Source organism: Hyposmocoma kahamanoa, unplaced genomic scaffold (genome assembly GCF_003589595.1).
Source record: "Hyposmocoma kahamanoa isolate Upper Pololo Valley unplaced genomic scaffold, ASM358959v1 87, whole genome shotgun sequence".
NCBI classification, from domain to species: domain Eukaryota; kingdom Metazoa; phylum Arthropoda; class Insecta; order Lepidoptera; family Cosmopterigidae; genus Hyposmocoma; species Hyposmocoma kahamanoa.
The window spans coordinates 14,359,159-14,384,148 of record NW_020654422.1 but is presented as its reverse complement, the minus strand read 5'-3'; the positions used below and the strand labels follow the sequence as shown (position 1 = coordinate 14,384,148).

General features: G+C 36.0%; 1 protein-coding gene across 2 annotated transcripts in view; it reads right to left on the bottom strand.

Annotated features, from left to right (window-relative positions):
- The window catches only part of LOC113235116 (nephrin-like), a 292,525-nt gene that overhangs the window by 133,238 nt on the left and 134,297 nt on the right, over positions 1–24,990 (bottom strand). For both annotated transcript variants that reach the window (XM_026470692.1, XM_026470693.1), the window contains exon 3: positions 19,049–19,199. In XM_026470692.1, coding sequence (XP_026326477.1) covers positions 19,049–19,199 — 151 coding nt within the window. The remainder of the gene's footprint in view (positions 1–19,048; positions 19,200–24,990) is intronic.

Sequence of the window (24,990 nt, the reverse complement as noted above, 5' to 3'; positions counted from 1 at the left end):
GCCACAAGCTTCTCTCAGCATGACTATCAAATCGTACGAGCTTTCTTTGACATACCGCCGCCATAGAAGGTAGCACAACAGACGCGAAGCGTAAACTTTGGCAAGTCAAACTCATTGTCCCTATTGATTTTAGCACTTCAGCCGAAAGTCTTAGCCCCGGGCACGAGTTATATGGAAGTCCCTGAACCGTAAAGATGCAAGTTGGACGATGTAGAGACAATACAGGGAAACGGGGCTACTTCAACCCGGCTCAAGACCATTATGCTTGCAGATACACCAGACAAAATATGTCTCATTTGCTCTCGTGCCCACAGTGTCCGCCCAGCTGCACCCACAAAGACGTGCTAAAAGCGACGGATACTACCGTTTAAGTTCGACGAATGTAGCAGAAGCTACGACGTAGGCTCGTAGTCGCGGACTGAATACACCATAAAATTCTTCTGTGGATTTGTTGCATTATTACTGCTACTTTGTAATGCTAAATGCAGCGATCTCTGTCTTTAAACATGTAAATCAGGTAACCTCTTTAATATAGTAGTGTAGCATTTCATTCAAAAGTTATTGCGGTAAGCTAACACTTCCATGTAGAGGTATGTAAGATACCAAGTTCAGAACAACGAAATTTGTTTGCTATAAGTTAGTCAACATCGTTGATAGAGTTTTAGGATGTGTTGCTTCGTTATTTATTTAATACAGCAAAAAAATGTCGTATTCGACTTATAGGCCACAAACTGGACGACAGTGAGCAACGGCGCGGTGGCGACATCGATGCGAGCAGCGCGGCAAAAGTAGCCAGTTCTCGACGTCAACGACCAGACCGCTTAGCTTGCGGCGGTAAAATGACGTAACGACCTTTTTACAGTACCTAATATTCAGTAAGAGTTACTATGGGCGCAAGAAAACGTTAACCCCTACTATAAACAAAGAAAGCAAAAAGGCGAGTTTCGCCGAAATTTCGAAGACCAAAGACAAAATCCGGACAAGATCTATGATAACGCTAGAACGATCGCGAAGACGTTTGATTATATGCGCCAGCCAGAATCGGAATCACACTTTAATTATGAACGAATAATGTAGCGAATAGCAGCAGTCGCTACAAATCTCTTTTGTATATATTTTATAGTCTCTTTAAGTTTTAGTTTTAAATTTAAATTCTAAATTTAAATGTGATTGTTTTCGGCTTCTTTTCTTTAGTATTTCTTCTTTCTGGATTTCTCAGGGTTTCTGTTCTGTATTGATAGATTTTTGTAGTAAATTAATAAACTGTAAGTACATTTGCTTTGGTCTTGCTCACTCGTTGATAGCACCCACCCGAACCCATTGGTACATACAGCTACAAATAGTATCTCTATTCTTCTCTTTATAGTAATTAATAATCATTATATTTTTATGGTCGATATGTTAGCTGTTCCATGTTGGTGATTTTTCTAAAACTGCTGAAATTATTTCCTCAGACGATATCCCTAAATTTGATTGATCGAAAAATGGGTGTGGGTAAGCAACAAGACGACACTGACTGTTCGAACGCGCATTCACCGTTCGACTGGAGCACGATACTCGAGTTTCGTCGCACGCGCAGCTGCCGTCGAGAACAGCATATGCAAACTTAGGCATTTTGATCAAGTCCGCGCCGGTGCCTGCTGTCCTCCAGTATGTAGCCATAGGCATTTTTTAATGAGTGGTGTAAATGTTTATTGCTTGTTACGAGATCTCGAATCTTGATATTAGGTAACCTATTTCATTGTGTAACATTTTCATTCAAAGTTATTGGTGTAAAGTTTATTGTTATCGTTGCTAACTGACATACTCGTACGTACTGTTGGAAGGTTAGACGTCGGCTTTTATACGCGAAACTTGTCTGAATTGCTCGAGTTTCACCCTCTCGTTCGAGCAACTTTGCAATAATATATATAAAGGTTATAATACATTTGGAGAAATCTCTGTGAAATTATTATAGAAATTCCTACAAAACCATTGCATTGATGATGCTACTAGACTTTAAACAAAACTTAGGTTTTTTTGCAATATGCGTATAGGATATATAAATAAATATTTAAAACTGTGAAAAAAGTTTTTTGATGAACTCGGTGTGATTGGACATTGTTTCCGAAGGATGTAGGATAAAAGAGACGGGCGAATGAAAATGTCACAACGGTTAGTCTTTTATTCATCGCTTAAAAATGATACCTCATTTGTGGTTGCCTATCTTTTTTTTTCTTTCTAGATGTCCAAAATGTAAACAAAGAATTAATGATATCGTCTAAAACTTTTATTTTTAAAATTTCATTTTCTACAATTTTAATTATCCATTATAAAGTATTAACAATAAATAAAAACTTTAACAACAACACACAATAATTTAAAAAACGCACTACGGAAATAACAAAACATTCGAGTTCGAGAAACGAAGCACGAGTGACATCCGTGACACGACAAAATGGCGGCCCTAAAAATGTTTTTTTTCTCGATTGTGTTCCAGTGTAACAAAATTATTTATGACCTCAAATATAGTCTTCAATCGTAATTATTATATTATACAAAATTGAGTAAAACTACATATATTGCAAAGCGTGAATTATTCTAAGTTTTATCAGTTACAGCTTGAAAATATTTCTAAATGTTGATTATCGTCACAAAATAGCAAGGTATCAATTAAAATGTATTTTTTTGCTCATTTAAATAACAAAGAAATAAATAACGCATACACTCATAGTCCCGCATAAGGATACCCTGTGTCGCCAGTGTTATGGACACACACAACCTACACTCACGAGAGAAATAAATTCCTGGGAATCGAACCCGGGACCTCTGCGTGGCAGACCAGCATGGTAACTGTTCGGCCACTGAGGCAGGTTACACACCTTTTGTTTACATTTTGGACATCTAATTATTACGCGTTAGGTTTATGACATTACCGACTTCCTCTTACTGAATTATCACTTGACTATGGCAGAACCACGCGGAACCACGGAAGAAAAAACAATGGAAGTACCTTAAGCCTCGATTACTATCGTACTCGCTGTCGCCAAAACGTAAATAAACAAATGATGAACACTATGAAATCTTGATAACGATTTATCATTTTTAGGATCTAATTTAAAAAATGTAACAAATTCTGAATTGTTAATATAATTTAAACTTTAGCCAGTCGCTATACCGTTGAAGTTCAATAACTTTATTGCACGTTACGATGTTTTGATTTTATATTAAAAGTGCTGCCATCTTGCGGCCAGTAGCTGGACTACGACAACCTATTAACACCTGAACTAATAGAAAGTAGTATCTTCTCGACAATACATATCTTCTTTAATGTTCATGTTGCATAATGAACTTTATTTCGATCGATTAAGCTTAAAATTAACAAAACACTCATGACGCAATTTAGAAAATTCGAAATGTTTATTTATTTCTCCAAAAGATAAAACTCGACCATATTGCTCTGGGATAATGTTTACTTTGTTACAGTACAAATATCAATTCGATGATTGAAAATTGAAAATTTATTCAAATAACACTTACCGATGATATGAAATAATAAGGGCAATATTTTTGGTGCGGCTATCATTTTTGCACGCCAAAACAGCACAATGCGGCATTTTTCAACGATTTTAGCGAATTCGGGCGAAAGAATGACACAACCATAGGTAGGTCTAACGAGACCTACTACTGTTGGCACGCGTCAGACGCTAATTAACCACTTCCACTGTATTTATTGTTCTGTACGTAATACCATCTAACACATTTTGCATGCATACTAGACATCCTACTTAGGCTGCAGAGAGACGATGTAGTTGCTGACATAGTGTTATAGGTTGTCAGTTTCAGGTATAATAACAACGAAAGTCCATAATATAACGAGTAACATCCTACATCCTATTCTCTCCGCGGATAATAGGCCTAATCTAAAAAAGCAGGGTATCCTGCCAATACTCATAAAAATATATTACAGCACCATGTGCTCCCATCCTAATACTCAATAGCGAATACTGAGCGAACCGTTCTTGTCACAATATTTGCAGTGCCGCAATGCGCCGGTTCACGTCACAGGCAAATTTTTCGAGGCTTTATATAAAATTTAGATAAGGCGCGCATGTGTCGACTGGATATTTGGTGCAACTGAATTTTTTTATACACTTTGCAGTATTGGTCTTGTTTCAATTATAGTAAAGAGTGGAAACGGTTAGTTGTAAAGTTTTTTAAAATAAATTTCAAAATTGTATAACAGTAGTCATATCAGTTACTACGTGATAATTTCGAGCACTTATTGTAAATTAATGTGAGCATTATTGTGTTCCGATTTTGAATGGTAACGGTGCTGGAGAAATTACAGGCACGTGGAACTTATTAACTTATGTTTCAAGGTGACAGGCGCAATGGCAGTGTTCCTCAGAACTTTGTGATTAAAACTTCTGAGTGGCACAGGAACTGGTATGGATAGGCGTGTCGCTTAACACCAGGCACACGACTTGTTCGTCCCGTTAATATAAATCAAATAAAATTCATAAACAAAAAAAATGTGTACAAATGTCTGGTATAATTCAAGCTTCTCCGGGAAATCTGCTTTATGAATGAATATAGTCTATATATAATTTCACGGTTTCAAGTGTTATTTGCTTACGTATTAAATAACGAAAATTTCAATTTTGAATTTTCGTGCTATTAGAAAGGGACATGAAATGAAGTTGTGAAATGTTAAAATATAGTTCCAAACAATACAAATTACAAAAATTACATTTGCATATTGTTTTTGTCAACATTGGCAACATGTGAAACCTACCAAGGGCATGAATAATCTAACTGCCTCTGTGGCCGAACGGTTACCGTGTTGACTGCCACGCAGAAGTCCCGAGTTCGCTTCTCGGACCGGGAGAAAATTTAAATTTAAATTTGTATTACCTGCATTTATTTATCTCGTGAGTTTGGGTGTAATTTGTGGTTGTCTATGTGTATGTCCATGGCACCCGCGATATAGGGTTTCCCTAATGCGGGCTATGAGTGTGTGCGTTATTATTATTATTATTTTTGTATCATTATAATTTCCAAATACCACTAATCACTATATAATTATAAATGTATTATATCTAAAGTTATAAGCTTTACGACCAAGGTGGCTCAACGGTTTTCACTGTGGGCGCTTGATGAGTAGTTCCCGGTTGCAATTCCCGGTACAACCGACTTGGGAAATGAATTTTTGTAAATTGGTTTGAGTATGAGTTCTCTGAGGGAAACAGACTAACCGACATAGCCCTAAGAATTGCAAAACTTAAGTGGCAATGGGCAGGGCAGGGCCCATTGTCGTGGTAAATGTTCACTGATCCCTCAGGGGTATCCATAAAGATTTCCCCCCCGTCAAAAAAAAAAAAAGGGCAGGGCCCATTGTTCGCAGAACAGATGGCCGATGGGGCCGAAGAGTTCTCGAGTGGCGATCGCGTACCGGTAGACGCGGCGTGGCAGACTGATGATCTGGCGAAAGCTGCAGGAATCCGCTGGATGCAGGCGGCGCAAGACAAATCGTTGCTTTGGTGCTTATGAAACTCCTCTCAAGTTTGAGACCAGGTGATTATGATCATAATTATTATTGATATTCAGAATAAAATTAAATTTCTATTATTCAAATCTTTAATCCCCGAAGTTGAACGCTAGAGGGATTATTCGTGTAATTGTAATTAAAAATAACACAGCGTTACGCAAACTCACTGTCGAAAAGTGCTCATTAAAATGTAGAGCTGAATTTAGAGTTGAGCCTGAAGTACAGGAAAAATAAAAAAGAGAAAGCAAAATATCTGTTCTTAAACTTTTGAACTAGTACCCCTTATAAGTACCCCTAAACAAAACCTAAATTTCAAAAACACATATTTAAATTAGAATAATTAACTAAATTGATCATTATATAATATAAACGTCAAGTACACAGTCGTCATCGACTGATTTACACATTTCACCGCTGAGCACGGGACCCCTCGCAGGCGAGCGTTCATGTCCAGTGCGGGTTGGGGTATTCACACGTATTCCAAAGATTGTGGATGTTCTATGACTTACATCAACGATGTTTTCCATCACCGAAAACCTCAAGATAAATTTCATGTTAACCTTTTGACCGCCACTGACAAACCCTAGTTTCCTTCCCTATTTCAAATGCTACAAACCCCTGTATTTAGTGAAGTGACGTGTTATGAATTTCCACTTTATATTAATTCAATTCTCCGAAGTAAAAGAAAAGCATTGCTGTTCAGCAGTAGACGTCTTCCGGCTGATATGACGATGATGATGAAAGAAAAACATAACTGAACATAGAATTCACCTATGAATCCATACTTAACTTGAATATACAAATTTTATACAAGTTTATTAATTTCAAATGAAAATTAAAAGGTTTTATTGATGCTTAAAGGCGTCATTGGCGTATCAGGCAAGTTAATATAAGACGCTATGAAGCATCCACGGCGGTCAGTGTTAAAAAACTACGGTCAATATTACATTTTCAAACTGTACATATATTTACAATGTATATAACCGGGTAGTGGCAGTAAACGTTACCGTGCTTTATTGGTCGCTGTGTCAATAAATTGTGAGTGCTGTTGAAAAACATATTGGTCTTTATTGTATTTATACAATGTACATGCAGAATCCGGGGGCAAACTTTTGTTTATAGGAAGTTGTATATAGGTACACGACTAAGTATTTTTATATATTCTGTACTAGCGGGGCAACAACCGGAGCATAAGGTTGTCTTATTTTTAATTAAATTTTTGGAAAATATAATGTCAGTTTTTACGCGGATCTGAAAATCAGCTTCGACCATCGGTAGTGGCGGGAAAACAAAAATCTCCACAATATGTACATACATCTTCACTTGCATACAGATTTTAGATTGAAGAATTACTTACTAAAACCTTAAAAGATTTGTAGCACTTAATTGGTGCTATCAGCGCAAAAGTGGTGTAACCCACATACTACCATAATACTTAACTTTATAACAATAGTTCCAAAGTTTACCGCTAGATGGCATTGGCATAGAAAACGCTTTCATTTCTGAATCGCAGTGTTAAGATTTTCCCTCGAATGGCGACTACTTTAACACAATTTTGTTTATGTTGAGAAATTGGAGAATACCTAGAGGGAATACTCAGTAAGGCAATCTAGGAGTTGAGTCCCTTCGTGGGAACTGCTGCCCGGACCTTCTGATAGCGAAGTACGCCCGCATAGGGTGAAACTTTATTGCACATCATATCATATTGGGTGTACACGAATCGGTTTCCAGGAGCGAGTCACTTCTTGGGAATAACTACCCTATAAGGTATAATTACGTCATGCAGGGTGAAATTGTTATTGAAGGCAATATACAATTTTTTTAATAATAATGACGCACACACTCAACATAGCCAACATAGGCATTAGGGAAACCCTGTGTCGCGGTTGCCATGAACATACATACAGACAACCATAAATTACACTCAAACTCACGAGATAAATAAATGTAGGCCAAAATTGCATACAAATATAAAATAATTACGTACTTTACTTTAGATCTCCAATATTACTTTAGATGATAATCTAAAGTAATATTGGAGAAAATAAATTAAATGTGGGTTACCCCACTTTCGCGCTAATAGTCTCAACTGTATTACCCTTTAACCCGTCAAAGGCGGCTTCCCATATGGTCTGAGATTTTACCGATCGTATCGCACGAGCTCGCACTAGCAGCGCATCAAGGCAAACAGAGGCTCGTCTGTGGTAACACAGACGCGTCCGTAGCGGTACAAGGATAAACGCATGACGCAAAATGGAAGGGAACGGTGCTCGGCGATGGGTTGTTATTCTGTAATTGATAAATTATTAATATTAAAGGAAGGGCCGGTGTGTGGCTGTCAGTGATCGTCGTCCGTGCAAGAAAATCTGTTCCCGGAGCGTGAGAGACCGCCTTTAAAATACAGTTTGGCTTTTAGAGTATTTATATGTTGTTAAATTTCAAACCAATTCCTAATTCTAGAACTTAAAACATAGGAAATGGGTTTCTGATAATTAATTTTACGGCTGGTCACTTCAGTTGCCAATTGGTGAACAATAAATAGGTGTAACGTATAACAAGGGCCGCTATATTAGTGGGCTAATGAAGAAAAAGGTTGTTAGAAAGACATGGAATGATGACGGAGATAAGCACAAGATAGAGCAAACGAGGCTTAAAATGGAGGCCGTCGTTATTCTTACGAGAGTCATTAATTGCTAAGTAACAATTTTTTGGTGAAAGTGAATTTATTATATGCATTTAGAAAGGAAATAATTATTAAGCAAAAAGTAAAATTAAAGAATAATTTATATTTACAAAAATATAAGTAAGTTAATGAAATTTAAGATATTATTGAAAGAGAATAAAATTATTAATAATATTAAATAGGCATCACTTACATAAATACTAGCCATTACTAAGTATAGATTATTACTCTATACATCAATTTATTCTTGTCAATGAGAATGTTATTATAATTTTGGATACTATGTAGTTACTCACGCATTCCATGACGCCTTACGCAGGTTTGATGATACTGACTGCCCTTCCCTTGCCCTGCAGTTAGCATTCTGAGTGCTAGACGTGGAAGCACAGGGTTCAGTATTACGTGCAATAAAATGAAACATTTTCTAAATGCAATGTTTGTGTTGCTTTTAACATTGTATTTAATATTTCCATTTTAATTATTTAGGGAACAATCACAGCCGAGTTACTATTATAGTCATATAACAAGGACAAATATTAAAATATCATTGACAAAGTTCCATAAAACACGTAAATAGAACAAAAATATTGAAAGTACGGTATATGCAATAAGTTCATAACAATAAGTGGAAGCGTCTCGAGTTAATTTATTTCGATACTCTAATATTCATGCTACAGGTAATTCCCTAGTTTCAAACTAGAGTCTCTACCGTGAGATCACAGTATCGATGGTTGCAAGCGATAGCATAAAATAGTTGTTAACATCTTTTGCGCGTCGTTTAGTTGTCGCCTATTATTATGTATGTATTGTTGATAATATTATTAATTATTAATTAGTTTCGTCGCTAAGAGTACCTGGGTAAAAGCTAATTAAGTTTTTAGTAATCCGCATAGTAGCTTTAGTAGCAGTAGAGCTCCTTGTGAAAGGGAACGTTCCAGGAATCGTCCAGGGAACTACTGCCAACTTACCTATTTCTGCCGCCAAGCAGTAATGTCATCATTACTGAGTTCCGGTTTTGAAGAGGTAAGAATACTGGTGAAATGACAAGCACATGAAACTTGTCAACTCAAATCTTTGCAATTTAAAGTTCTGAGTGGCACTGCAACTGTTATGGACAGGCGTGTAGCTTACCATCAGGCGCACGATTTGCTAGTCCGGTCATTGGATATTATGAAAAAAAAAAATCTGTTGTTATTTCTGAAAAAAGAACTCGGTCTTACATGTTTAATATTTTTTATCGATATGTAGTTTCTGTACACTACATCGACGTTACCTCTCTAGTTCTAATATTCTTAATGCAATGTCAATAATGATCATGAGGCCATGATTACACATGTGACTCTGATCCTAATCGACTTTATTATATACGCATACTTTATCTAGTTGTAACACGACTCGATCAAAACATTTGTTACAAAATGTAATGACTATCCATGGAAAATTAATTGTAAATTTACTCATAATATTCGAGAAGATTGATACAGAACGATTTTACGTACACAAGCTTTAACGAACATATAATAATTTTGCATGTTAATTAATTCGTTTATAAACATCATTCTTATAATTAGTAACATAATACTCTACAAAAGTCATTAAAGTGCAGTTAACAAAACAACCTTAACTTAAAAATTCTAAATTGAAATAAAATAAACATTAAAATTGAAATAAAAATAAAAAGCGTAAATGAGGGAGGTTCTCTCTGCCGTCGTGGGATGAGGTTACGCAGCTCCAGCCAAGTTAAGACTCCAGATAAAAGGTTTATGTCTGCCTTGTATGGTGCTAATACAATTTCACCTTATATGCGAAAGGTCCGGGCAGTTGTTCCCAAGAAAGAACTTGACTCCTGGAAAACGGTCTGCGAAACGATGATTTTTATACTATATGATGAGCAATAATATTTTACCCTGAGCGTACGTCATTATCAGAAGGGCCGAGCAGCAGTTCCGAAGCCAAAAAGGGACTCAACTCCTGATTAGCCTAACCAAGCTCTCGGTATTCTCCGATTTCTCTCTACATAATTTTTTTTTGTTTTTTGAAGGATATTTTGCAGTTGACCTTGACTGCGCCGCCGGATCAAAGGGCGAGCTGAAGGCTCATAAGCCGTAAGCCTCCACTTAAACAAAATTGTGTTACAGTAGTCACCATTCGAGATTCAGTAATAACGGCGAATAGGTCAATGCCATCTAGCGGAGTCTTAGTGAACTAAAAGTAAACATTCTTGCATAAGGCTGTCTAATACATAAAGAAGGTTTGTTACCAAAGTAAAAATAGAAACTGCACCCCCCTTGAGCTAGTCAATTCTATTCTACATATACATATTACGAACAGTCCAAAGTATAAAGCTGAATGTGCTGCTAAATGTGCATTATAAAACTAGTTTTAATTGAACAATTTTATAATTTTATGTGAATACAATCACAGTCCACTACAATATGTACAATTATTACACACCTTTAAATTCAAGACCATTGTGAATTCTAAAATAATAACATTGTTTAATATGTCTTATCTATTTTTGGGACATTTTCATTACGCTTGTTGAACTCAGATATTTGTTTAAGTAAACAAATTATTAATTTTCCTCAAGTATTTAATTTAAAAAACAAGACTTGAAAATGGAATTTGTACAATTCTGGTTGCAAAGTTATATTACTTGTGTTACGTGGAACAAAACAAGACGAAAATTTGAAATTAAACTTGCTAAACCGCAAAGCGTTTTCTCTTGACTCTTTTTGAGTTAAACTGGGCTAAAGTTTTATTAAATTCTTTAATTGGATGTGAAAATAGTAGCGCGAAACAATGGTTTGGTTGACTTTTCACATTACAAAAAGAAATTACTTTACTCAATTAAACATCTAGAAAGCTACAGAGATAGTAGGAATTATATGAACGCTTGATAAGACACCGCATTTAGTGATACTTGCTACGATACCCTAATTTGCGAACGTGATTAAAAAGAAAATCTAACCCACGGGAATTTTTACTTTGGGCAGATAGAGACTAGATTGCTGAAGATATGCAGACGGTAAAGTAACGTATAATATATTAAATTTAATTCGTTTCTTGCAAAATACGCCTGTAGATATTATTATGTCTTGTCATAATAGTTTCTTAGTTAATGAATTTCTATATGATCAGCAGTACAGCTCTTTATGACCGAGTTCGTCCAGGGAAGTACTGCCCTCTTACATATTCCTGCCACCAAACAGTAATGTGGCATTATTGCGTTCCGGTTTTGAAGGGTGGTGGTGACATTAAAAGACCTTGGACACATGGACCTTGCCACTCAGATCTTTGTAATATCAGCTCTGAGTGGCACTGGAACTGCTATGGACAAGCGTGTTTGTGCGCGCGCTTACCACCATGCGAACGATTTGTTCGTCATGAAGTCAGATCAGCAGGTGACACACTTCCTGATTTTACAACTGTCTTCGGAACCTGGCAGTGTAGATATGGGATCCCTTATTATTTCATCATATACTATATAATATAAGCGAAGACGCGTATTGATAACAAAAAGACAAAGGTTTTTAAAATCTTTTCCAGGTTTTGCAAGATACAACAAAAAAAGTGATAGGTATGAGATGAATTTTTAAATGCCTTCAACCTTCAAAGTGAAAACTTCGCAGGTTCTCTTATTTCTGCTATAAGTGGTAAAAACAGTAATGTATGTAATGTTCCTCTCAGTGAGCATTTTATAATTAAGTCTACTGTAATATCACAACTGTAAAGATAAAGTAAAGAAAGATACTTGTAAAGGTATCGGCTGCGGTGAGAAGGTTATTCAAAAATCTCTCACTAGATGTCACTAGCGGTAGCGAATGCCGAAAAGTCAGTATAAAGATCTATAACAAAAAGACATAGGAGAATTTCGACGACTCGGTAAATGGAGCCGTGTCTCAGACGGTTAGAGGAATGCTACGGTACAGCATGGTTGCATTTTTTGTGTGTTCGATCTTTGTGTTCATAACCATAACAAAACTAGTTATTTCACAAAAAATCTCAATAAAATTAGTTAATAACGTCATAATTAAAAATTGAAATTAATCGCTTTAGAAAACATGAAATTGAAATCAAAATATTAAAAGTTAAAATCTAATATAAATATTATCAAGCTCTCTGATCAAACCCCTCCCGGAGTCACGCGACCCATTACTTGGAGATGAAAGTTACAGCGGCATTCCACCAATAACAGAGGACAAGGTGTACCTAGCATTTCAATAAATGTAGTACAAGCAAGTGTGCTGGTGAAGACGGCGTCACTACGGAATCTTTAAGAGTCGGAGAGCGACATATTAGTCATATTACACAGTCATAGACACTCACATTATTCCAGAAAAAATGTGCCACTCCAAAATTACTTTTCACAAAAAGTACAGAGAGCTATAATTCAAGACAACTTGATGCCCAACAACCATGTATGTACAAAAAATACAGTCGAATGATACTCTCCACCTTTTTTTTAAGTCGGTTAAAAATTTCATAATGTGAGTAAAGAGCGTGTTTAGGCTATTCTTTCACTATTACTATGTACTATTCTGGTACACTATTTTCTTTTACCCATAAAATGTTACGAATTTATTTAAAAAATAACACAACATGAAGTGAATTTTATAACGCATGTCGTCCTTCATACACGATTTACGGGGAGCATTATTCATGTTACTCGTTACAAAGTCATAGCTCCCATGTCGCTAGGGTGGATCGATACTGTTATTTTTAAATAGCAGTTAAGTAACATGAGCTTACATCTAGATAATACACATGCATATCTTTACGTGTTGTAGCATGTTACTAATCGATGAGTATTCAATTACACACCACCGCCTTAATGCGAGTGTTCAAGTTCGAAATGAATCTTAATAAATATTTTTAAACAAATTTTCGTGTTTAACGTTCACATGCGTACAATTATTGTTCAGTAAAGTTAGTTGGTAGAGAGCACGGTTTGTATAAGTTAATTTTGTACTATTTACATAAGGCTGTGGTAATTTTATCAAATTCATTTAACGTATTACGTAAATTTATTTCCAAATTTTTTACGTTAAAATTGTCAAAAGTATTGGTTATTAAAAATTTCATTCTACATTTGTAACATTTTTCACTTGAAACTTTGAACGGCCATTAACTAATTAAATATTTCTATTTTTGCTTACAAATGAAACGCTTTCGTGGTATTATAACGTATAATATAATATTTTATATTTATAGAATTTTTAACGTTTTCTAAATTACATAAAACTTAAGCATAATTAATTTTCGGAATAGGATGAATTTCAACCGACTCCAAAAACAGGAGGAGGTTCATGCTACGCGACTACTCATTTTGTGAACCCACTTGGATGATTCTTTTTTGTGGGAAAGGATTTACCTCGGTAATGATTTTATTTAAATTTGAAGAAAATATTCCACCTCTAAAAGTGGCAAACTAGGGGATGAATCAGGTTTATTATAATATCCACTGAAGGGGCGAACAAGTCGTGCACCTGGTGGTAAGTGACACTCCATAATAGTTGCAGCGCCATTCAGAGCTCTACATGTGCCATGTAGCTATAATTTCACAAGCACCCTTCAAAATCAGAACGCAGAAATAGGTTTGGTGGTAGCACTTCCCTGGTCAATCTCCTGGAGCTCTACTGCTGCAATAATGAGTATGATATGGTATTACATAAATATAGGTAATAACTTTACCCAATTATTTACCAATATTAGTAACAGCTAAACGTCATCTCTATACGTAACTTGACACCATAAATCTCTGTCTAATGAGGATTTGTTGCAACGTTAACTGCGTACAGAATCCGTATCCTGTTAATTTTATATACAATCAGTATAGCCTACCGTGACACATATTAAAATAAGTTACATTTTATAAATCTGATATTCTACGTCATTCATGAGATTAACTTTTCATATGCCTTGAAACATAAGAACCATATTCGCAACATCATTTCAGACGTAATATCTTTTTTCGGAACACAAATGAATAAGTCTTATAAATGCCATAAGTTGAAGCTTTATAATATTTTTATTTATACATGTATTATGTTATTAAGGCTGCAAAAAATGGTGTTTGATAAAGAAGTTAGTCAGTGCAAGATTTGAATGGAGAACTGGAATCGATATTTCGGTTTTCCGGTACTGTTGTGAGTAGGCGTGTTGTTTACCACCAGGTCGCTTACCAGTGACTTATTTACCCCGTCAGAGGATATCAAAAATAAATCAATATTACTGCAAAAATTTATTATGCCTAATTCGCACTTAATTTAGAGAATGTTAAAAACAATGATCTTGTTCTATAATAACATTTGTAAGCAAAAATAGAAATATTTCATTAGTAAATATTATAATTATTAATACAAAGATCGAACACTCAGAAAAATTCCTTCGATCCGGTCGGATTCGAACCGACGTCTTCTTGCATACCGTGCCAGACGCTATACCAACTAAGCCACGGAACGAACCAACGGACCTCACGAATTTTTCTATGTGCTTGCGTCGTGTCTTTGTACTTGGTCTTTCAACGACTTTTTTTTTAGTCGTAGCGCCATCTATGAGAAATCTATTACAGATTTATCACCCATCATATCAGAATCCGACCGGATCAAAGGAATTTTTTCTGAGTGTTCGATCTTTGTATTAATAATTATAACAAACTAGTGGAGTAATTTCACAAAAAATAATTGAATATCAATTCAATAAAAATTTAATTAGTAAATATTAGTTAAAAGATTTGAAGTATTTTTTTTTTAAGATAAGCCACGAGATCAACAAACCGTGCGCCTGGTGGTAAGCGACACGCCTGTCCACAGCAGTTGCAGTGTCAAGCTGTGAAGCTTTAAATCGCAAAGATCTGAGGGACACTGCCACTGCGCCTGCCACCCTGAGACATGATTTAATAATGCCTGCAATTTCACCAGCTCCTTTATCCTTCAACCCAGTTACTGCTTGGCGACAGATGTAGGAGGTAAGGCACCCTATAATACAACAAAAGACAACAAAATCAATGTAACCGAAACTACCAATTCACAAACCTGTAAAGAAACATTGAGACCTGCATACAGCAGCTACACATGTTTCCTCTGACAGATAGCGAAAAAAGATTACTCTGATATTATGAATCCCGTCAAAAAGGGACGACCCCTTTTATTTTTTACCCGGGTCCCAAAACTCGTATAGCATGAAATTTATCATGTACCGTCTGTATCTGTGATCGTAGAACGGATTTTTCCGTAATGTATTTTTTTGATGAAAACTTTTGTCATGCCATTTCAAAAGGTTGGGGACGAAAATTTTTCATTTTAATTTCGCGGGTGCGATGTCAAACAGTCCTCATCCATGCGGCCCGATGACCTGCTGAGGTCTGTTGGCTACAGACAACTCGAGTGTCTTGGAATTAGATGTTATATTAGGACTTGCTGTTTGTTTTTTATTTATTATCCATAACAAAATAATGTACAATTAATGTACATGGTTCTTAAATGTAACCTACCTACTGCAATCTCTTTAACGGGGCTACACGTAGGTGGTTACAGTCGTCACAGAGTGGTTCTGTGGGATCTTGAGAATGAGGTGCCTGTACAATAATTCACGAAAAGTTTTATCGCAATTGGATGAAAAATAATGGAAAGCATACGGGACAAACATATATTCATTTATGTTATACTTACACCTAGGTTTTTTTCTTATATAATATTAAGTGACGGGACGAACAAGTCGTATACCGTTGGTAACCTACACGCCTATCCATAACAGTTGAAGTACCACTCAGAGCTTTGAATCACAAAGGTCTGTGGGGCACTGCCACTGTGCCCGTCACCCTGAGACATAAGTTGACAAGTCCCATGTGCCTATAATTGCGAGCAGGTAATATAATATGAATTAAAAAAAAAACTTAGCTATCCATGGAAATGTAAGAATTTAATTAATATTTTAATCATGTTCAACGGAATCGGGAATATATCAATTAACACGTTAACTGAGCAGCAAGAGCTATGTATGAATATGTATTAATTAAATTTAAAAAATATAAATTATACTTAATATGTTAAATTTGAAAAGCTGCTTATTAAGTATTGCTAGACATTTAATAAGGTTTCAAATTATCTTAAGACTGTTTTTGGAATTTCTTAACCATATTTTTTTAATTACGTACTCGTAATACATTAAGCTTCTCGACTAAAAACATATGAGCAGTTTTTAATCTAACCAGTGAACTTCTAAATATTTTATATTTTGTAAAAAACTGAAAACAGTTCTGATTTTTCAATGTAAAGTGGGTGGCAAATGAGGAACGGAACTTCTAGTTGGCTAACCAGCATGGTAACCGTTCGGCCACTGAGGCAGTTAAACCCTTTTAGAAGAACCCCGTGGGGTTGGTTGGTATGACGTGTCATAGCACAAAGGAAATACGAGTACTTCGGGAGGGAGAGCAATCAACAACTTGCAAGTTCAAGGAAGAAACGATCGTGATGCCCACGTGATCTTACAATTATGCGTTAAACTTACATTTCATCTTAAAGCACATATCGTTTAGATACTTCGTAAACTAGTGAGTGATTTTAGTATGCCGTAACTATTGAACAATTTTAAATAGAAACAGAATGTATCTAACCCAGACTGGCAAGACATAGTTTGCCCGTTTCAGACGTGTACAAGCGACAAGATTGCCGGAAATACAATTAGTTGTCTGTGTTATTTTTGATTACCTTGTTGTTGGAAACAACAGAGACATTTCTCACGATTCAAAGGCTGTTAAAGTGCATTACTTTTTTTTATAATTCAAAATGAAGGGACGAATAACAGTTGCTGTGCCACTTCGAGCGTTAAGAAGAACTTTAGAATATTTGGCCTTTCTTTAGGACGTCCTTAATTTGGTCATGGTAAAGTTCGCCTTGGTCGGCCTTTACCAACTTACCCGCTCACATTCGCCTTATAAATCTGCATCGTCAAACGTCGTTCATTCACTCTCTATACTTTTTTATGATATCAAGTGACGGGACACACAAGTGTTACCAGCAAGCAAGCGACATACCTGTCCACAATAGTTGTAATTCCACTCAGTTTCCTGGCCACTTATTTTTAAAATTTTGAACCGTTCTTGAATTCCGTTTCCTTCACTATTCCTGCATTTGTTCTATCCGTCGTCACTGCCATCAAAATTTTTGAAATGAGAAGACATGCCCATAAATCACTAATCACTTCACATCAGTTACTATAAATTATGTAGTTATAAGGCCCTTTTGGAGTGAGTATTGTGTATTATGCTAATTAGTTGAAAAGGAAGTGTTTTATTGCATCTACCTTTTTTGTGTCGTATTATTGTTTGTTACCGTTTTCTTTTCTTCTTTTATCATCTCTTACAATAAATATTTTAGACTGAGTCCTCAGTATTCTCATTTCGCTAAAACTAGGCCATAAAAGTTACACGAAGAGCTATTGAACGTATTATTTTTGGTTCGGCATCAAACCTATGGACTGAATTTCAGATTGAAATCGGAAATGCGTAAATGAACTAATATCCAGGAAATATGAAATCGGATCTCGCAACTGAATGGAATTGGGAAGAATATTTTGTGATAACATATGGAGTAAGGTTACAACTGAATGGTGGCCAAGATCTATTTCGTCGCTAACAGAAACGTGGGACTTCCTGCAATGAGATGAGCAAACGACATTGAAAGTCGAAGGCTTTAGATGGGTAAAACTAGCACAGGATCGTCGTGTAAAGAACAAACTACATGAGGTGAAGTCCGGCTGTTGATAATTATGCTGACTATTTAGGGTCACTAATAGTGTCCATCATAAACTCAGTATTAGTCTCAGCACAACAACCTTCATAATATCACTGTATGGAAAGAAAACTGGTCGTAAAACGTGTTAATTTTTACGAAACACAAACATTGCAGTCAAAAAATATTTATGTTTAGAAAAGTTGTCGCTTTTGCTTTGGGGGAAGTACTTTTGCATTAGATTGTACATTGTAAGATTTTATGCCCTTATGTTGAAATTCTAACACGTAAAAGAACACGATATCGAGTCATGACCACCGACTTATCGTAAGCGACACTTAAACAGCGTTTTTTATTGTAAATCATCAATCATGTTATTATCATGCAAAATTACATCATATAGAAATAGCAAATGCTGAGTTTATAATTAGCTCAACTGTTTTTTTTATATTTTAGTGTAACCGAAAGAATCACTAATAAAGGTCATAACTTAAGCGATCCTACTTGTTATATCGCAACCGACATTTTACATCACAATTTCGTCGTTTACTGTAAAGAAAGTGGCAAAAAATGTGTTGCATCTTATAGCAAGGAGATTGTAAGCGTTAAGAAAGGCTTAACATCCATTTATGCTTAAATAGGAGATAAAATTTCATATGTCATTTATTTCATTTAGTTCGAATTATTTTTAAGTATTACAAGACATGTGGCTTTATTGTATCAATAACAACAAACATATTACTACTGCCTTCTTAAGCCACTTGGATGCTTTGACGCGATGAACAAACGAAATAGATTCGTGGGCAATAATTTACTTGTCGAGGCTAACCTCTCAAGCCTCAAACACCGCCCGTTGAGTATCCTTATTAAGATACATTTTAGGTATTGCCGGTTGGAATACATTACGATATTACACCCGTTGCTATCCGTCACTGCCACTGTTAAGTTTATGTTTAAGCTGTTGATGTTCCTTCAATGCGCCCGAAGCATATTGCTTTTTCGTTCATTATGCGAGGAATAGGAATTTTCCCAGTGAACGTCACTTAATGAATTATTTATGAACACGAGCTTAAAGCTATTTTTTTAAAGTGTATCGCTCACCTGTATACGGGATTGTTGTCTCTATACCACACGACGAGTAGTAAGCTGTCATTTCGCATCGGCGGTCTCGAGTCGCAAGCCAATTCCGCATCCCCTCCAACCACCGCTGCTACCCGCGTCACTGTCCCTGTGACTGTAGACAACGAACTTCCTGCAAAGACAATGGGAGTTTACATTGGTAAGGGAATAGAAAATTGACGTGAGATGAAAGGAACTTAACAGCTATTCTTGTTCCAAGCGAAATGTTCGCTCACTTTAAAAGTTTTCTTTATATAAACTTTAAAACTAGAACTTGTATTACATTTAGGGGGTCACATACTTATCGGCCTAGGCAGGACAAAAAGCTTATCTCCATGTAATAAGAACGATACGAAAGAAAAATAATTGAGACTTTCACTCCCGGATGGACTGTCGACGCTAAGAAACCCCCAATATTAGCGTCTTTCAAGGGTCAGCTTCTTGCCAACGCACGCATAGTGTCGACACGACGTCCATGCGGCGTCGACGCAATGCCATCGCGGCGTATACCCGACATTCGGCATTATTCACCAGTCGTTCAGTCACACACAAGTACTTACCCTTCAAAACTGGAAAGCAGTAATGCTCACATTACACGGATATGCAACTTTTTCTAATCGACTTAATATGAGTCAGTGTCGATAAGTACTCGCCTGATGTATAGTGCTAAAATAAACCTGGTTTGTAGCTTTATACACATTCCCATAGAAATTATTTTCTATGGGACTGTGATAGTGTTCCATTTTGTTTTCTTTGTAGCCAGTAAAAAACAACCATTTTTTTAAACTTGGATAAATGTGACTATATATTCTGCGATAAAAAAAGCAACACGAACGAACCTTAAGACATTTGGAACGCAAAGGCGTTAATTAAACAAATGGGAAAAAACAAGCACCTAAACAAACAGGAAAATGGGCAATATCAAGGTTAATAAATATTGTTAAAAGAGCCAATGTTTACTATAGGTAAATACTTTAAAACTTTTTATAGTAAAAATAACGTTATAATTTAGCAATCTGTCTTTCTCGTAAATACCAGTATCGGAGTTTCGCATTTTAGTAATGTAAATAAAAAATATTATTTCATTTTGGTGAGAGCCAGCCAAATCCGAGTGTTTATCTGGGGAAAGCCTCGTACGGTACGGTGTTACCTTGCGAGCGGGACAAAATCCCCGCGTATGTGGTTCAAATGAAAAGAGGAACCGTTTTGTTTAAATGAAATTGAGAACGAAGGTCTTATCACACTAGCTCAATAGTTTTCAATCTTCAGTTCATTTCATTTCGTTCTAGGTTTTTTATTGCATGCACTTTTAAATTGAAAGTGAGATTTGGAATGAGGAGCCGTGGTAGCCTAATGGTTTGACCTACCGTCTCTCAAGCACAGGCAGTGAGTTCGAATCCGAGCTCGTACCTTTGAGGTGCTCGGAATTTATGTGCGAAACTTAATTTGAAATTTACCATGAACTTTTCGGTAAAGGAAAACAACCCGCATTCGGCCAGTGTGGCGGAGTATGGCCTTAACTTTATGGCGGACTAAACCCTGCTTGAGAGGAGATCCGTGCCCAGCAGTGGAACGTATAAATGTGGTAATGATGAAATTTAAAATAAATTACTTTATTTATGTTGAATATTCATGAGACATATTTAATACAGAAACTGTCATAGTATTTTCATTAGCCACTTACAAAAAAAATGTTTAATTAACAAAAAAATTGTTACTGCAAATAAAGATCGTAACTAACTTAAATGTAACTTTTAATACACACATACACAATCATAGTCAGATTAGAGATTTTCGTGTCATTTATGAAATTTATAATTTTATATTATGTACGTAATTACAATGCTAAACCAAAAAACTTAAATACAATAGGTTCTCTTCAAATAGATGAAGTTATTACTGTCGAGTTAGGAAGTCCTGTATCTCAATGTGTACCTACTGCCTTTCCCCAGGTAAAAGCATTCTGCGAGCCATTTGCGAAGTAAGTGATCAATATTCAAATGTGTTTTTAAATTCTTAATTTAGTCATCAATAAAACGATCTGCATCGGACCCGGTACCGGAAACTATATCACATACCTATATAACATAACGTACTACTAGCTGCTCTAAAATATATTCTATCGGCAGGCTACTTTGCTTAAGTGGTAAGACCTGGATAAAAACTAAAAGTCTAGCTAAAAGCTAAATGTTAGTGATACAGGCAATCGGATCGCAGTTGGACATAAATAGTAACTTCCGAAATCGTAAGATAAACAGATGAGTTTAGATTTTTTTCTTTTTATGTTTTGCTTTTGCTTGGTCTTTTTATTTTTTTCTTTCTTTGTATTTCTGTGTTGCAAAATAATAAGTGTGATACCAATACTTCCCTGGACAAACTCTTTCACAAGAAACTATACTGCTACTATTTGTAAAAGCTGTGTTCTGTTATAAGCACACACATACCCAAAGATTCATATTATATGTACGTGAATGTAACACGTTTTCCACCACGTAGTCTCACCAACAGCCTTACTCTTTATAATCTCAGTACAGAGTTACGTTTTCTTCAAATCGGAATGGGACTGAGGTACCCTTTCCAACGAAAAAAATTATCAATATCGGTTATGGCGTAACGTACATATACATACAAAAAAAATGCAGTAGAATTGAGAACTTCCTCCTTTTTTAAGTTGGTTAAAAATGGTTCCTATTGTATTCTAATGTTTACAAAAATATATAGAAAATAATAACCTAAGAAACGTTCTGATGTTGTCCAGATAAAAAAAATGAAATACTAAATTATATGGTGCTAATTAAAACAAACTTGTATTCAGCAGTAATTTCGATTCTATTTTTTTATGATACCGAGTGTCGAAATGAACAAGGCGTGCACTTGGTAGTAAGCGACTTACCTGTCCATGGCAAATGCAGTGCCATTTAGGCTCAACCCACACTGGCGTAAAGTCGAAGCGTCCTTTTTTTCAACTACAACGCCTGGCGACACGCGTCGACGCGTGACGACGCGCGTTTTTATATTTGCATAACACTTATTTGTACTTTAAAAATGGGAAAATAGAGATGAATATGCTATAGGCGACAAACATGACGCGTCGCGACGCTTCGACTCTGCGCCAGTGTGAGTTGAGCCTTAGACCTTTTAATCTCAAAGATTTAAGAAGCACTGCCACCGCGCCCATCACCCTGAGACTTAAGATGTCATGTCCCATATGCCTGTAATTTCAGCAAAATAAACCGAATAAACATTGAAAATATCTTAATTTTAATTTTACCACCAAATAAGAAATAATGTTGTTTTGAAGATCGCAAGTCTGCCACAAGAAGATATTTAACAATGGTCTACAGATAAATCGTCTGGACGGCAAACTTGGCCCATTTGGCACCGCGCCTGAATCAGCAGGCAAGTGATAGGTTTACAAAATTAATGCCCTAAGACTGAGACTGTTCTTGTTATGGATACAAGCGAGAATATTGCCCAAGTTTGCGAGTTAATATGACTTGGATTGGACAAGCTTGTGGTATGTAGGTTAATATATATATTGTGGAAATGCATGTTGTTACTTCAAGCGCGAATATAGTTCCACACTGACGGAGAAAGCTATTCATAATCTACACCTATTATTAATCTGATTAAAATAGCTTCAAACCCTTTTAATACATTTTACTGTCTTTAAATCATATAAAATTAATATAGTAGCAGTAGAGCTCCTTATGAAAGAGTTCCTTCTGGGAAATACTGCCACTTTACAAATATCTACCGCCAAATACTGCGTTTCGGTTTTGAAGGGTAATTAATCGTCCTGGTGAAATTACAGGCACATGGAATTTGACCATTTATGTCTCAAGGTGATGAACGTAGTGGCAGTGTCCCTCAGGTCTTTTCGAATATAGCTCTGAGTGTCATTATAACTATTATGACTAGGCATGTCGGCGGTAAGTGGTACGCCTGTCTATAACACTTGTTTGGCCCTTCATTTGGTATCATAAAAAAAAACATGTAGGGATAATCAATGAAAGAAGATTGACAAAACAGAAACATACGAAAGAGTATGAGCGTGTAAGTTGGTAAAGGCTGACCAAGGCGAACTTCTCATGACCAAATTGAGGATATTCTAAAGAAAGGTCTTGTTAAGACTACCCTTAACCGATGAGTAAGTATAAAAGCGCTGATGCGTATTGATGAGGCGAAAGAAACGTGTGTCAGGACCATGGCGAGTGGAAGGCTGTACTCTCTGTCTATCCCGACGTGAAAAAGCGTGAAGTATACTGCCCTCCTAGTCGTAATAACATTTCATAAACTTACCTGATTTTTTCATATTTTTACTTTATAATTCCAAGCGACGGAACGAATACGTCGTGCGCTTGGTGGTAAGCGACACGCCTGTCCATAACAGTTGCAGTGCTTTACAGAGCTTAAATTACAAAGATCTGAGCGGCACTGCCACTGCGCCCGGTACCCTGAGACAACGAGTTGACAAGTCCAATGTGCCTGTAATTTTACCAGTACCCTTACCCTTAAACCGATACAAAGTAATGCTCACATTACTGCTTGACGGCAGAAATAGGTAAGGTGGCAATGTTTGCCTGGACCAACTACACACAGCGATTTTGAGCAGCGATGCAAACGCGATGCCTACGCAATACAAACGCGTCTGCACGTTTTAATTTAATTAACTAATTTATTTATTTAATGTATTTATTAATTTCACTATTAAATTTAGAATGAACAGAACAAAATAATGTGCTACACAGATTTTTCGTACATAATTATTCAACATAAGAGACTGTATCGATGCACGATCTTTTCTCGAACGCGCATTTGCATCGCTGCTAAAAGCCGCCGTGTGTAACCACTCTTAGGGTCGTATTCTAGAACTGTACTCAATGCTCAAGTCTGGATTTGAGTATGGTTTAAAGCACTCGAAATCATACTCAAGTCCCTGCCATTAGAGTCGTATTTCCAGTGCTAGTGTTTCAATTGCAATCCTGACTTAAGCATTGAGTAGGGTTCTAGAATACGACGCTTAGAGAGTGATTAGATATTGGCATCTAAAGTATTTTGCTAATAAGCAATGTCAATTACGCTGATTTTACTTAACAATAAAACTGAAACTAAATAAGATAAAAAACCGACTAGTGGGGGTTGTACATTTAGTTTCGTTGATCTCAGATATTATTATGTTAATAACTCAATTTGCTAAAAGTGTCGATTACGTTAGGTATAAGAAGGGCAGTGTTTGTAAATAATATTACTACAACTGAAAATTATCTTTTGAACATTGCCGAAAGTCCAATTACTTTACTCATTCTCACATTTCCGCGAAACTCAGAACCTTGTGCCAACGGAATAATAAGGTCTAAAAACCAAAGAAAATGACATTCACAAAAAGACGTAGGTTTTGTGGAGCTCAACTGGACAATATAAAGAACCCTTCCACCTGCCTTAGCAAATCCTTAATGGTAGCTCGGACGAGATAAAAGAGTGGCAGAGATGTTTGTTCCTTCACGCAAAAACACAACTGTCTTATTTGGCATTATTATATATTCTGTGTCAAGGCGACGTGTTCCGTTTTTATCACATAAATATTTCTTTCTTCCATAGGTATATGTACATATATACAATGAATAAAATATGCTGGTATTTGTGGTGTAACGTTGCAAGATTTATTATATTATTGTAATCTTAAAAATACACAGATCGAATGTAAAAATTGCAAAAAAAATTTTTTTGTTGGCTTATTGGTGTACCTAATGTTTACACTTAACCAAAATTATCCTTAATTATTATTATTTATAACACTAAACTAATTACATTTTTTTTAATTTATTATTTTAAAATAATATTACTTATACAGACCCACTAGCTCGTATATAATTGATTGCAGAATAAAATTAGCCTCGCTGTTACAAAAATTACAAAATAAC